The 13000-nt window shown below is 41.6% G+C and overlaps 1 protein-coding gene across 2 annotated transcripts in view; it reads left to right on the forward strand.

The window, feature by feature from the left end:
* The window catches only part of LOC149473718 (aldehyde oxidase-like), a 135368-nt gene that overhangs the window by 67974 nt on the left and 54394 nt on the right, over positions 1-13000 (forward strand). Inside the window, exons 7-9 of one of the 2 annotated variants that reach the window (XM_089670206.1) lie at positions 1597-1781; positions 4358-4547; positions 10149-10217. In XM_089670206.1, coding sequence (XP_089526332.1) covers positions 1597-1781; positions 4358-4547; positions 10149-10217 — 444 coding nt within the window. The remainder of the gene's footprint in view (positions 1-1596; positions 1782-4357; positions 4548-10148; positions 10218-13000) is intronic. The other variant, XM_089670213.1, reaches the window with a different exon arrangement.

Here is a 13000-nt window from a genome sequence, read left to right on the forward strand (position 1 = left end):
CAGGTCATACAATGCCACAATGCTGTATAACAGAATGGAGGTGTCAGCTCACTAGTCATGTTGTGTGTAAACTTCAAGAGTGCACAAAGGGAATTGTAGGTAAAGTCATATATGTATTTCAAGGGTGTATTTAGCTGTCTGTGATGGTTTGTTCTTACTAATCCAGCTCATTGTGTACACTATATTGCCAAAAGTATTGGGACACCACTCAAAATCATTAGATTCAGGTATTCAAATCACCTCCATGACCACAGGTATATAAAATCAAGCACTTAGGCATGCAGAGTACTTTTACAAACATTTGTGAAAGAATGAAATTTCCTTGCTACTAAATATTCCATGGTCAACTATTAGTAGTATTATAACAAAGTGGAAGCAACTGGGAACAGCAGCAACTCAGCTACGAAAAATGACAGAGCGGGGTCAGCGCATGCTGAAGGACACAGTCACCAACTGTCTGCAGAGTCAATAGCTAAAGACCTCAAAACTTTGTGTGTCCTTCAGATTATCACAACAACAGTGCATAGAGAGGTTCATGGAATGGGTTTCCATGTCTGAGCAGCTGCATTCAAGCCTTACATCACCAAGTGCAATGAAAAGTGTTGGATGCAGTGGTGTAAAGTATGCCGCCACTGGACTCTAGAGCAGTGCAGACGTGTTCTCTGGAGTGAAAAATCACACTTTTGTGTCTGGCAATCTGATGGATGTGTTTGGGTTATACCAAGACATTTTGGACAATTTCATGCTCCAAACTTTGTGGGAACAGTTTGGGAATGGCCCCTTCCCGTTCCAACATGACTGTGTACCAGTGCACGAAGCAAGTCCATAAAGACATGGATGAGCAAGTTTAGGGTGGAGAAACTTGACTGGCCTGCAGAGTCCTGACCTCAACTCAATAGAACACCTTTGGGAAGAATTAGAGTAAAGACTGTGAGTCAAGCCTTCTCGTCCAACATCAGTGCCTGACTTCACAAATGCACTTCTGGAAGAATGCTCAAACATTCCCATAGACACACTCCTAAACCTTGTGGACAGCCTTTCTCAGAAGAGATGAAGTGATTATAGCTGCAAAGAGTGGATCAACTCAATAATGAACCCTATGGACTACGGCTGGGATGCCATTAAAGTTCATGTGCGTGTAATGGCAGGCGTCCCAATACTTTTTTCAATATAATGTATGTAGTAGTAGTTAGCCATATTCAACTTGTTCTGTAACAATGAAGATGTTTCCCAACTTATCCAAACTATTTCATCTGCTAAATTGGGTTTCCTGCATCCTCCACCTTGCTTTGGCCTTTTAAAGTCACAACTTGACCACCTCCCACTATAGGGATTTTAGAAGCACATGTGCACATTATAAATAAATTTACATTGTTCTTCATATTGCACATTGCCCATTTATTTTGAAAAATTTCTATTTTGTTACAATTTTGTCCACTTTGAGGAATTATAATGGTCAGGGGTGCTTGATGAAATTGTGATTATCAAGGGTATCTAATATCTAATTTGTCTGGAATTATTTTTTCCCATCTCTGAAGATAAGTACAAAACATATCAGTCTCACATTGCTTCTCTGTTTTATTTATATATTTACAGTGGGAATTTGTCTCAGCATTCAGGCAGGTGCAGAGATGGGGAAGTACAGCACCTGCCGACGTTGCTGCAATGAGAGTCTTGCTGAAAGAGGACTCAGACCTTATCATGTCTATGAACATTTATTACGGTGGCTCTGAATCAGCTTGTATGTTTGCAAAGCACGTTAGTGAAATGCTTGTTGGCAGGTATGTATGGCATCAGTACAGAAAATACAAGAACAAGAGAAATCCATTATATTCAGTAGGACCTGTTCACACTGTTGTGTTGCATGCAGCATTTTGAATGCATTCACTAGCATTTTTCCATTTACATTAATACAGTTCTCATCTCTTTTGCTGTTGGGATACCAGCTCCGATTGCCTAGCATACTAAGTTGCTCTGGGGAGCACATTGTTTAATCTTTTAAGTTAATCATTAAGTGCACCACAGGTTTGGTGCCTTCAATAGATAATAATTGCATTTTCTGTAGAAAATGCAATGATTCACAACCAAATCAGGCAAATTATGTAAAATATAGGTTAACCACTTGCCCTCCAGAGGAGTTACCACCTTCCTGATCAGCCCATTTTTTGCGATAAGGCGCTGCGTTACTTTAACTGACAATTGTGTGGTCATGCAACACTGCACCCAAATGCCCTTTTTCCCCCACAAATAGAGCTTTGTTTCAGTGGTATTTGATCACATCTGCGTTTTTATTTTTTGTGCTATAAACAAAAAAAGACCAACAATTTTGAAATAAAAACAATATTTTTGACTTTTTGCTATAAAACATATCCAGTAAAAAAAATTGTAAAAATCTAATTTTGTCATAAATTTAGGCAATAATGTATTCTGCGACATGTCTTTGCTAAAAAAAATCCAAATACGTGTAAATCAATTGGTTTACGTGAAAGTTATAGCGTCTACAAATGGCGGTATATATACTGGAATTTTTTTCTATACTAGTAATGGCGGCGATCAGCGACTTATAGCGGGACTGAGGTGGGCATTCTGACATGGGGGGGGGGGACTGACGAACTGCCACTGACATCCCCAGTGACACTAATGCAGTAATCAGTGCTAATAAAAAACCATTGACACTGTACTAATGACACCAAGCAGAAAAAGGGTTAAATGTGTGCTGTGTGTGTTTTACTAGGGAAACAAGCTGCTTTGTATTGCTCTGCAGAGCAATACAAAGCAACTTGTTTGTGCTGACAGGGGAGAGATCTGTGTTGTTTTCACACAGACCTCTCCCCTTTCACTGTTCCGTGGCGATCGCCGGGGGCCGGCGTGGAATCTCCGGCTGGGACCCGGTGATCAACAGCTGTAGCCGCCAATGGCAGTGTGGGTAGGGTGGCTCGCGCTTACGCCCCCTACCCAGACATGCAAAGTCACATATATATATATATATATATATATATATATATATATATATGATTTTGTGCAGCTTTGCGCCCTGTAGCAGTAGTTCTGCTATAGGGCAGTTGGGAAGAGGTTAAAGTGACCTTGTCAGCACAGGATCGCTTTTATACAGTCAGAAGAGGCTATATATTCTACTAAATGTGTGAATTACCTGCTCCATCAATGCTTTATTTGGTTCCTCCGGCTGGCTTGTACGTCACTACAGGACATAAGAGCCAGTGGTAGAAACCACAGCATGCAATGGGGGGGGGGTGTGGATAACAGCTACTTGACCCGCCCGATGGACCTGAGGGGCAGTTAAGTGACACGGTTTAACATACGGGTTGCTAGAAAGATGAGCATATTACAGGTATGTAATTGTGTGTAAATGACCCTGGGCTGAAGGCTTCCTGTGCAGAAAGTTAGCATTCACATGTGTCTTATATAGTGGAAATGCTACAGTAAAGACCTTTTCATACTGAAGAAAAGATAGTACCAAATGTCAGGAAATGCTTATTTGGTTTGACACATTGGGGTTGATTTACTAAAATTGGAGAGTGCAAAATCTGGTGCAGCTCTGCATAGAAACCAATCAGCTTCCAGGTTTCAATATCAAAGCTTAATTGAACAAGCTGAAGTTAGAAGCTGATTGGCTACCATGCACAGCTGCACCAGATTTTGCACTCACCAGTTTTAGTAAATCAACCCCATTAGGTCAAAGAATGTTGATGAGTATTTGGTAATATCATTGATACATACATTTTGTGTCAAAAGTGCATCTCTGTGGAGTTGATTTACTAAAGGCAAATAGTCTGTGCAATTTGCAAGTTTCGTTGCACTGTCAAGGGCATTTGCTCTAGAACTTAGTAAATGACTGCTGACTCATATCAACCAATCATGTGCAAGCAAAAATGCTGTTTTTTTAATCTTCCTTGTATGTGATTGGGTATTCTTTGCAAAATTAAGCTCCACCTCATTTGCTAAGCTCTGGAGCAAATGCCCTTGCAGACTGTGACTGCACTTGCAAAGTACACAGTATATTTGCCTTTAATAAATCAACCCTAATGTGTATTAATGTGCAATATACTGTGAATAAGCCCTTAAGAAGTAATGCTGTGAAATCTTTCTGTCCTATTTTTATTTGGAATTGATTGGATTTTTTTAAAGGTAGGTATCCCACATAGGAAATAAAATAATATGCTACGCCCACTTCTTCTTAGTCCCTGCATCCTCTGACATCACCACATACACCTTCATTGCCCTTATATCTATATCTTCATTTCCAGCAAATACATACCGTAAAATGCCTATTCTTCTTCTCATAGTAAAGCAGATGTTTTTCAAAGTATTTCCCCAATATATACATGTTGCATTACAGACGATGGGGTGAGGCAATGCTGGATGAAGCGTGTAGATTATTCTTGGAAGAGATCCCTCTACAAGAATCAGCCTTCTTTGGCATGGTGGAGTATGAGCGAACACTGGCGATCAGCTTCCTCTTTCAATTCTACCTTCGAGTGTCTAAAGAATTAAAGAAGACCATGAAATTTCCACACTATGATACAATTGTAAGTCATAGCTTGTTTCCGTTGTTTGATTTAAAAAAAGAGATTTGACTACCCACCCATATGTTGCTGACACACTTCCTTAAGTGTACCGTATGTGCCTATAAACTAAAATAAGATATAGGTGGGATTTGTTTGCCATCGAACCTGTTATGGTAAATATAGTTTAGCAAACAATATTCATCTAAGCCCCTTTAGTAAATCTTTTTCCCACTCTATCCAGCAATATATTTCTTTCTTTTATTAACATAAGATGTATGGAAAAAAAGAAAAGGATAAAGAAAATACAAGACTTGTCATACACACAGAAAAATATATCCATCAAAAGTTGACTTATGAAATCTGGTAACATGAGACATGGGTCATTATGAGTCAGTGTAATACAGGTGAAACTCGAAAAATTAGAATATCTTGCAAAAGTTCATTTATTTCAGTAATGCAACTTAAAAGGTGAAACTAATATATGAGATAGACTCATTACATGCAAAGCAAGATAGTTCAAGCTGTGATTTGTCATAAATGTGATGATTATGGCTTACAGCTCATGAAAACCCCAAACCACAATCTCAGAAAATTAGAATATTGTGAAAAGGTGCAATATTCTAGGCTCAAAGTGTCCCACTCTAATCAGCTAATTAAGCCATAACACCTGCAAAGGGTTCCTGAGCCTTTAAATTGTATCTCAGTCTAGTTCAGTAGGAATCACAATCATGCGAAAGACTGCTGACCTGACAGTTGTGCAGAAAACCATCATTGACACCCTCCATAAGGAGGGAAAGCCTCAGAAGGTAATTGCAAAAGAAGTTGGATGTTTCCAAAGTGCTGTATCAAAGCACATTCATAGAAAGTTATGTGGAAGGGAAAAGTGTGGAAGAAAAAGGTGCACAAGCAGCAGGGATGACCGCAGCCTGGAGAGGATTGTCAGGAAAAGGCCATTTAAAAGTGTTGAGAACTTTCACAAGGAGTGGACTGAGGCTGGAGTCAGTGCATCAAGAGCCACCACACACAGACGGATCCTGAACATGGGCTTCAAATGTCGTATTCCTCTTGTCAAGCCGCTCCTGAACAACAAACAACTTCAGAAGCGTCTTACCTGGGCTAAAGAAAAACAGACCTGGTCTGTTTCTCGGTGGTCCAAAGTCCTCTTTTCTGATGAGAGCAACTTTTGCATCTCATTTGGAAACCAAACACCCAGAGTATGGAGGAAGAATGGAGAGGCGCACACTGCAAGATGCTTGAAGTCCAGTGTGAAGTTTCCACAGTCTGTGTTGATTTGGGGAGCCATGTCATCTGCTGGTGTTAGTCCACTGTGCTTCATTAAGTCCAGGGTCAACACAGCCGTCTACTAGGAGATTTTGGAGCACTTCATGCTTCCTTCCGCAGACGAGCTTTATGGGGATGCTGACTTCATTTTCCAGCAGGACTTGGCACCTGCCCACACTGCCAAACGCACCAAAACCTGGTTGAATGACTGTGGGATTACTGTGCTTGATTGGCCAGCAAACTTGCCTGACCTGAACCCCATAGAGAATCTATGGGGCATTGCCAAGAGAAAGATGAGAGACATGAGACCGAACAATGCAGAAGAGCTGAAGGCCGCTATTGAAGCATCCGGTCTTCCATAACACCTCAGCAGTGCTACAGGCTGATAGCTTCCATGCCACGCCGCATTGAGGCAGTAATTGCTGCAAAAGGGGCCCAAACAAGTACTGAGTACATATGCATGCTTATACTTTGTTCTACGTACAATCCTTGTTTTATTGATTGCATGTAATATTCTAATTTTCTGAGATTGTGGATTTGGGATTTTCATGAGCTGTAAACCATAATCATCACAATTATGACAAACTATCTTGCTTTTGCATGTAATGAGTCTATCTCATATATTTTTTGAGTCTCACCTGTATACCTTAGTACAGGACAAAGAAGGTAAACAGATAAAACACCATCCATACTACATTCATCAAATGCACCCTACTCCCTCCCTTCCTGGTACCAGAGCAGAAGACATTACAGTGGAAGTAAACCCACTTTTGCATCTTTTACCTACAGGTAAGCTTATAACAAAGCTTACCTGTATGTAAAATGAATATCTCCTAAACGTGCACCGCTTAGGAGATATTTGCTATTTATAACAGCCAGCACATGCTCTGGGAAGGAATGGCATACCCATGCCTTTCCTTCAGAGCACTGTGCCATGGCCCAAGATCCCGCGCGCATGCGCAGGAGTGACGTCTTTGCGGCTTGGCCAGTCAGACGGCCGGAACTCATAACCCGCAAGGAAGACTTGGTGAAAATGGAAGCCCTGTCAGTGGTGACAGCGTGTCACTGGAAGGCTTGGTTTTAAGGTAAGTCTCATAATGACTAGCATGCGATGCATACTAGCACAATATGACATTACCTTGCAGGGGATTTTTTAATTTTTCCAAGTTTACTACAGCTTTAAGTAATGTAGACATATAATTAATTAGGGATTGGTGTCCAGAGTAGGCACTTCTAAGTATGACGTCATGGGGGAGGAATGTATTGCTCACAAAATGAATTTTACTGAGCAAATATTTATCCTAAAATATGAAATATGTGCTGTATTCCTAATATAACAATAATGTAACAAAAAAAAACATTTCTTAGCCGTCTCATTTTTAAAATTATTTTTCTGGTCTTGAAAGGTTTAAAGCCCATGGGGGATGATAGCTCAGAGTGTACACCTTTAAAACAAGTCATCGATGGCAGATTCCACATTTCTGTCCTGATAGGTCAATATTAAATGCATAAACTTGGAAATAATAGTGTTTTGCCATGTTGCATGTCTTGTTTATGTTAACACATTACAGCAAATACATTTTTTGTTTTACATTCAAGAGAAAAACATTTTATTCAGCTGTCTACATTTTTATAGCTCTTGAGAAAGATTCCAGCATGAGGTAAATGATAATTTCATGGAAAAAAAAGAAACAAAATTTAGGTAAACTTTCATGTTTTGCAAGCATCCCTTTGTATAATTGTGTGGCCTGCAGCTCTTTACAGCCTCGAGCACTTTCTAGCACTAACTAGTTAAAGCAGAGTTCTGTTTATTAAAAGTCAGCAGCTACAAAAACTGTAGCTGCTGACGTTTAATAAACACACACGTACCTGTCCCAGAGTCCAGCGATATTCTCACCCACGTCGTCCCTTCTCCCCTTCTCTCCTCTAGGGCTCTGGCATCTCAACTGTGGGCACCAGGCTGTGACAGCTTGCGGCTTCACAGCCTGGAGCCCACTGTCCATGCGTGAGTCACGCTGTGGCTCTTAATTGGTCTGGCAGTCTCCTGGGACCTGTGAATGATCCCATGAGACTGCAGGAGGGAGGAGGGGGCCGGACTTCCGGCTCACTTCGCCGTGGCGAACTGAGCTGGAAGTGGGAGAGGGTACCTATGAAAAACAGATATTCACTCCCCCCTACTCCACAAAAGGTGCCAAATATGGCAGTGGAGGGCTGGAAGAGACAAATAAGCGGAGCTTCTACGTTTGAGTGGAACTCCGCTTTAAAGTCAGTAGGTGTATCTAGGCTTGTAAGATCTGTAACGTGGAACTTTAGTCAGAAACTAAATCCTACTAGATCACTTCAGGCTGGCCTCTTTTGCAGGTATAGCTCTGTAAAACATTAAAAATAAGTGCCTATGCTGTTTAAAATCCTGTAATATACTGTGTCACCCTGGTTTGCACATGCTTAGTTGCTCACTATTTTTAGACATTTTTAGGCACTGACAAATTTTCAGAGGCCAATCTGCTTACTGCCTTAAAGCAGAATTAAACCTTCTTATCCTTTACAGCCAAGGAAACTGCTTCTGTTTTATTTGCAACTGCCAGGATGCTGTATATGTGATCAGTTATGACACCAGAAATTTGATGATTTGACAGTTTGGTTGAGGACAGAAGCAAATGTGACAGTTTGTAATCCTGGCATTCTAGGAATGTAATCGCTTTTTTTTTTAAGCTATTAAATCCATGGGATTATTCCCCCTTTATGATTTACTGCTGTTCAGAGGCTGTGGGCTTCAGCAAAATGGCAGCCTCCAGTAAGAAGAAACAGGGACAATGCTGGGGGCAATTTGCAGCACACATTAATTTTGGTAGCATAATTATTAATGTGGAATGTATGCTCCTTGCTAAAGAACGTTCGTTTTTTCAAGTTGTTATGGGTAAAATTCCGCTTTAGGTTGACCATCATTCCACGTGAGTAAGCCGAGGAAATCTCCCCCCACCTAACTTCAAAAGGATTAAACATTGCAATAGAAAAATTTCTTCAAATATGAAAAACATAATGATTTTTTTTGTGTTCATGGTAGCAAATGGTCTGCTTGGGGCTGTTTTTCTATTTTTAAGAATATAACAGCTCTTTAAGCATTTTTTCTAGGTCCATGTGTTGCGCATGTGTCTATATCTGCTGATACATAAGTTGTTTTAAGTGCTTGATGAGCTTTTGCCAGTGGGTAGCAAACAGCAACAACACTTTATAGGGATTATTTCACCTTCATCTGGGTCTGGTTGGTAAAAGGTTTTGTACATGGAGATTTTCTATTTATTTATTTTTATTATTATTATTCAGGATGTATCTAGCACCAACAGTTTGTGCAGCACTTTACAACATGAGGGCAGACAGTACAGTTACAATACAGATTAATACAGGAGGAATCAGAGTTTAGAGTTTACAATCTAAAAGGGAGGTGATACAAAAGGTAATAACTGTGGGTGAGTTGCTGATGGAGAAAATAAAGGTACAGTTGTTAGGTGGAGGCAGGGTAGGCTTCTCTGAAGAGAAGAATTTTCAGGATTGCCTAAGTGGACAGAGTGGGAGATAGTCAGACAGACTGAGGTAAGGAGTTCCAGAGGATGGGAGAGGGTTGGGAGAAGTCCTGGAGATGAGCATTGGAGGAGGTGACAAGGGAGCTAGAGAGCAGGAGGTCTTGGGAGGATTGAAGAGAACAAATTGGTTGGTATTTAGAGACTAGGTTAGTGATGTAGCTGCTGGCCGAGTTGTGGATGGCTTTGTAAGTTGTTGTTAATATTTTGAGATTAATTTGTTGGATGAGCAGAAGCCAGTGGAGGGACTGGCAGACAGGGGTAGCAGACACTGAACGGTTGGTAAGGTGGATGAGTCTGACAGCAGCATTCATGGAAGACTGAAGGGGGGGTAGCCTATTTAAAGGTAAGCCAATGAGGAGTAATTTGCAGTAGTTGAGGTGAGAGGTAATCATGGATTTAATTAGAAGCTTTGTGGTGTCATTGGTTAGGAAAATGTTTTTTAGAGATGTTGCGGAGGCTGAAGCAGTAAAATTTGGACAGTGATTGGATGTGGGGCTGAAAGGAGAATTCCAAGTCCTAGATTACACCTAGTATCTTGGCATGGGGGGACGGGTTGATTGTTGTGCCATCGAACTTTCTGTTGGTTGAAGTGGAATAACATAACCTTTTTCAACCTAATTATGTACCTATATAACGACTATCATAAAATATTTTACAAGTGGCTTTGCAATCATGTTTGTTTCCAGCGCTTATAGTGTTATTTCTCTATGAACACTATAGACTTGTAAGTCATATTTGAAAAACTTTATCCTTTGTGCAGGACACAACTTCCAGCAAGTCAGCTACAGAGTTCAAACAGAGAACTTCCAATGGCTTTGTCACTAACAATGTAAGTAGGCATATGCAAGTGAACAGTTTAGTTGGAAGGGTTTATGTGGCGTCTAAAGGCAGTGAAATCAAAGTAGCAGGCCCAGACTGGCCATAGGGCACACCAGACTTTTTCCTGGTAGGCCAGGAATGGCCGAATCTAGGGAGGTGCTGGGGAGGCCTGCGCCCCCCAAATTTTTGTGGTCCCCCCAGGTCAGTCTTACCATTGACACTGTACCTGGCCGACTGCGTTCCTTCCCCAAGTCCCATACTCAGGGCCGGGACACAGTGGGCAGCCTTGTGCAGGCTGTGTTCAGTAAAGTCCAGACAGTAGCATCGGTAGAGAGGAGAGAGCAGGCTGTTCTGTGCTCTCCCCCACATATCAGTGGAGTGCTACCCCACCCAACAGATCACACAGGATCGCTAGATCAGGACTGTACACAGTTTGATTACCCCCCCTACATACATTTTCGGCTGCCAGAAGATGAGTAGTCCTTGGAGGAGGCAGAATGCGGGTGATCAAACTGTGTACAGTCCCAGTCTAGCAATCCTATGTGTGAGGAGGGTGGAACTTACAGGAGGGGGGAACACAATGGGGGGGTGTATCAATAATTTGTGATTAGGATGAAAGGTGGAGGGATTGGTGGCTATTTGTGCTGGGAAGGGTAATTTTGGGGGGTTTGCTAGGAGGGGGGATTGGGGGGAATATGTGCTAGGAGGGGGAATATGGGCTGTTGGATGGGATATGTGCTAGGAGGGAGGATGGCGGAGCTATGTGCTAGGAGGTTGGATTGAAGGGGTGATATGTGCTAGGAGGTGGAATGGGGGGATATGTGCAAGGAGGGGGTTTGGGGGGATTGGAGGTGGGAATTTAGGGGGCTTAGGGTGGTGAAGAAGGATTCATGCTGGGAAGAGTAATTTGGAGGTGGTTTTGCTTGGAGGAAGGATTTGGGGGGATTTGAGCTAGGAGGGGGGATTGGTAGGGAATTGTTCTAGAAGGGGGGCTTTGGGGAAAAGAATTTGTGCTGGGAGGGGGGATTTGTGCTAGGCTGAGATATTTGAGGGGAAAGAGGATGTGTGCTAGGAGGAGTGATTCTTTTGGGTGGGGGAGATTTGTGTGTGGGGGGGGGGGGATTGGGAGGATTTCAGTTGGGAGGTCGAATTGAGTGGCAAAGATTTTTGCTGAGAGGAGGGATTTGGACTGGGAGGAGGGGGAATTATTGCATTGGCTTTTGGCATGCATAGGGAATTTATGCTTAGGGGTGAACATGCTGATCAGGGCTGTTTTTTTTTGTAGGGGTAGGGGTTTATGTTGAGACATAAAATGAGGGCACTCAACAGACCTCCCTCACAGCATCGGAATTCGACACAGCCTCAGTCTGCATAGTGTGTAGCTGGTGGCATTGTTGCAGTTTTGACCTGTGAAATTCCCAGATCGGAATGGCAGCTGCAGTAGCTAGCTACACATTGTGGAAATGGATGCTGTATCTGTAAGGGAATATGATCTCCGCTATGTGCTGTTGGGGGTAGAGGAGGCTGAATATAACTAAAAGAAATAAAAAACACGGTAGTTGTCATTATTTGTAATTTGGTTTTAAAAAAATGGGCTGCTCAGTCTAAATTCACCAGGTCTATGTTTTGTCCTAGTCCGGGCCTGCATAGTAGAGATCAAAGGTGTCAACAGTACAACCAAATCCTGAAGAATCACAGATCTTATGCTCTGCTGCTACTTTCTTTCCTCTCCCATTTGCTTTTTCTGACTACAAAGAGAGTCATTGGCAGGGCATAACTGGTACATCTAGAATTTAGCACAAGGTAGGTCTTTTGGGAAGTGTAGGTTTGAGCTCCTATGGGTGATAGAACCTCATCTCACCTCATCTCACAATCGTATTTGTTTGAATAAAACAAAAACTCTATTGAGCGTTTCTTAGGTTTGCAGAGATGTTGTTATAAAACTATTGTTCGTATCGGAAATTATTCTAGTTTGTCCTTGTACACAAATGTTTGTGTGCTGTATACATCAGGGCGCTCTCAATGCCCAGACCAGCTCTGTTCATATGATACTCTGAGTGTTCACCCATAAAGCTAATCAGAAGGCAAATTGCAATACTTGACTGAGGTGCAACATTTCTACTCTATTCACAATTAAAAAATAAAAGTTGTGGTGGCAGCTTCACTTTAAAGTGTTACTAAACCCACAAAAATAAAATCAGTCTCTATATACAGTAAAGCATGCTTGTTATACTCACTGTGGAACCTAAGGGGTTAATCCTCCACATTGTGTAAAATGATGTTTGATCCTGTCTTCTCTGATCCTCCCCTTCATCTACTGTCCCCTATCCATCTGCTGGGGCCCCATCAATGCTGTCCAGACAGAGAGTCAGGGGTCCTGCAGTCTCAAAGGACAGTGAAAGAAAAATGAAAACTCCTCCTACAAGCTTTAACCAGTGCTCTGCTGGACACTGATAGAAGTCACAAGACTGCTCTAACTGCTGATGATAAAAGGTATTTAGCAGTTTATATTTACTAAAATAATTGCATTTCCATGTTCTCTGTACTGTGGGAGACCAGATATAGTGAATGCAGGGTCCTGGGTTTAGTAACACTTCAAGTTCTAAATGATACAGAATGAACTAACCGCTATTGTGAACAGCATTCACTTAACGTTTTAAGGTGGTGCAAGGTTAAACGTACAAGTGTTCATGCTGAATGGGTCATTCATCAAAACCAATATCTATTAAATGTTTATATTAAATACTTGCATATGCTAAATTATATTTCAGCTGATGTGAGTATGCAGTAAGG

Source organism: Staurois parvus, unplaced genomic scaffold (genome assembly GCF_062004578.1).
Source record: "Staurois parvus isolate SC_StPar_1 unplaced genomic scaffold, SC_StPar_1.0 ptg000011l, whole genome shotgun sequence".
NCBI lineage: Eukaryota > Metazoa > Chordata > Amphibia > Anura > Ranidae > Staurois > Staurois parvus.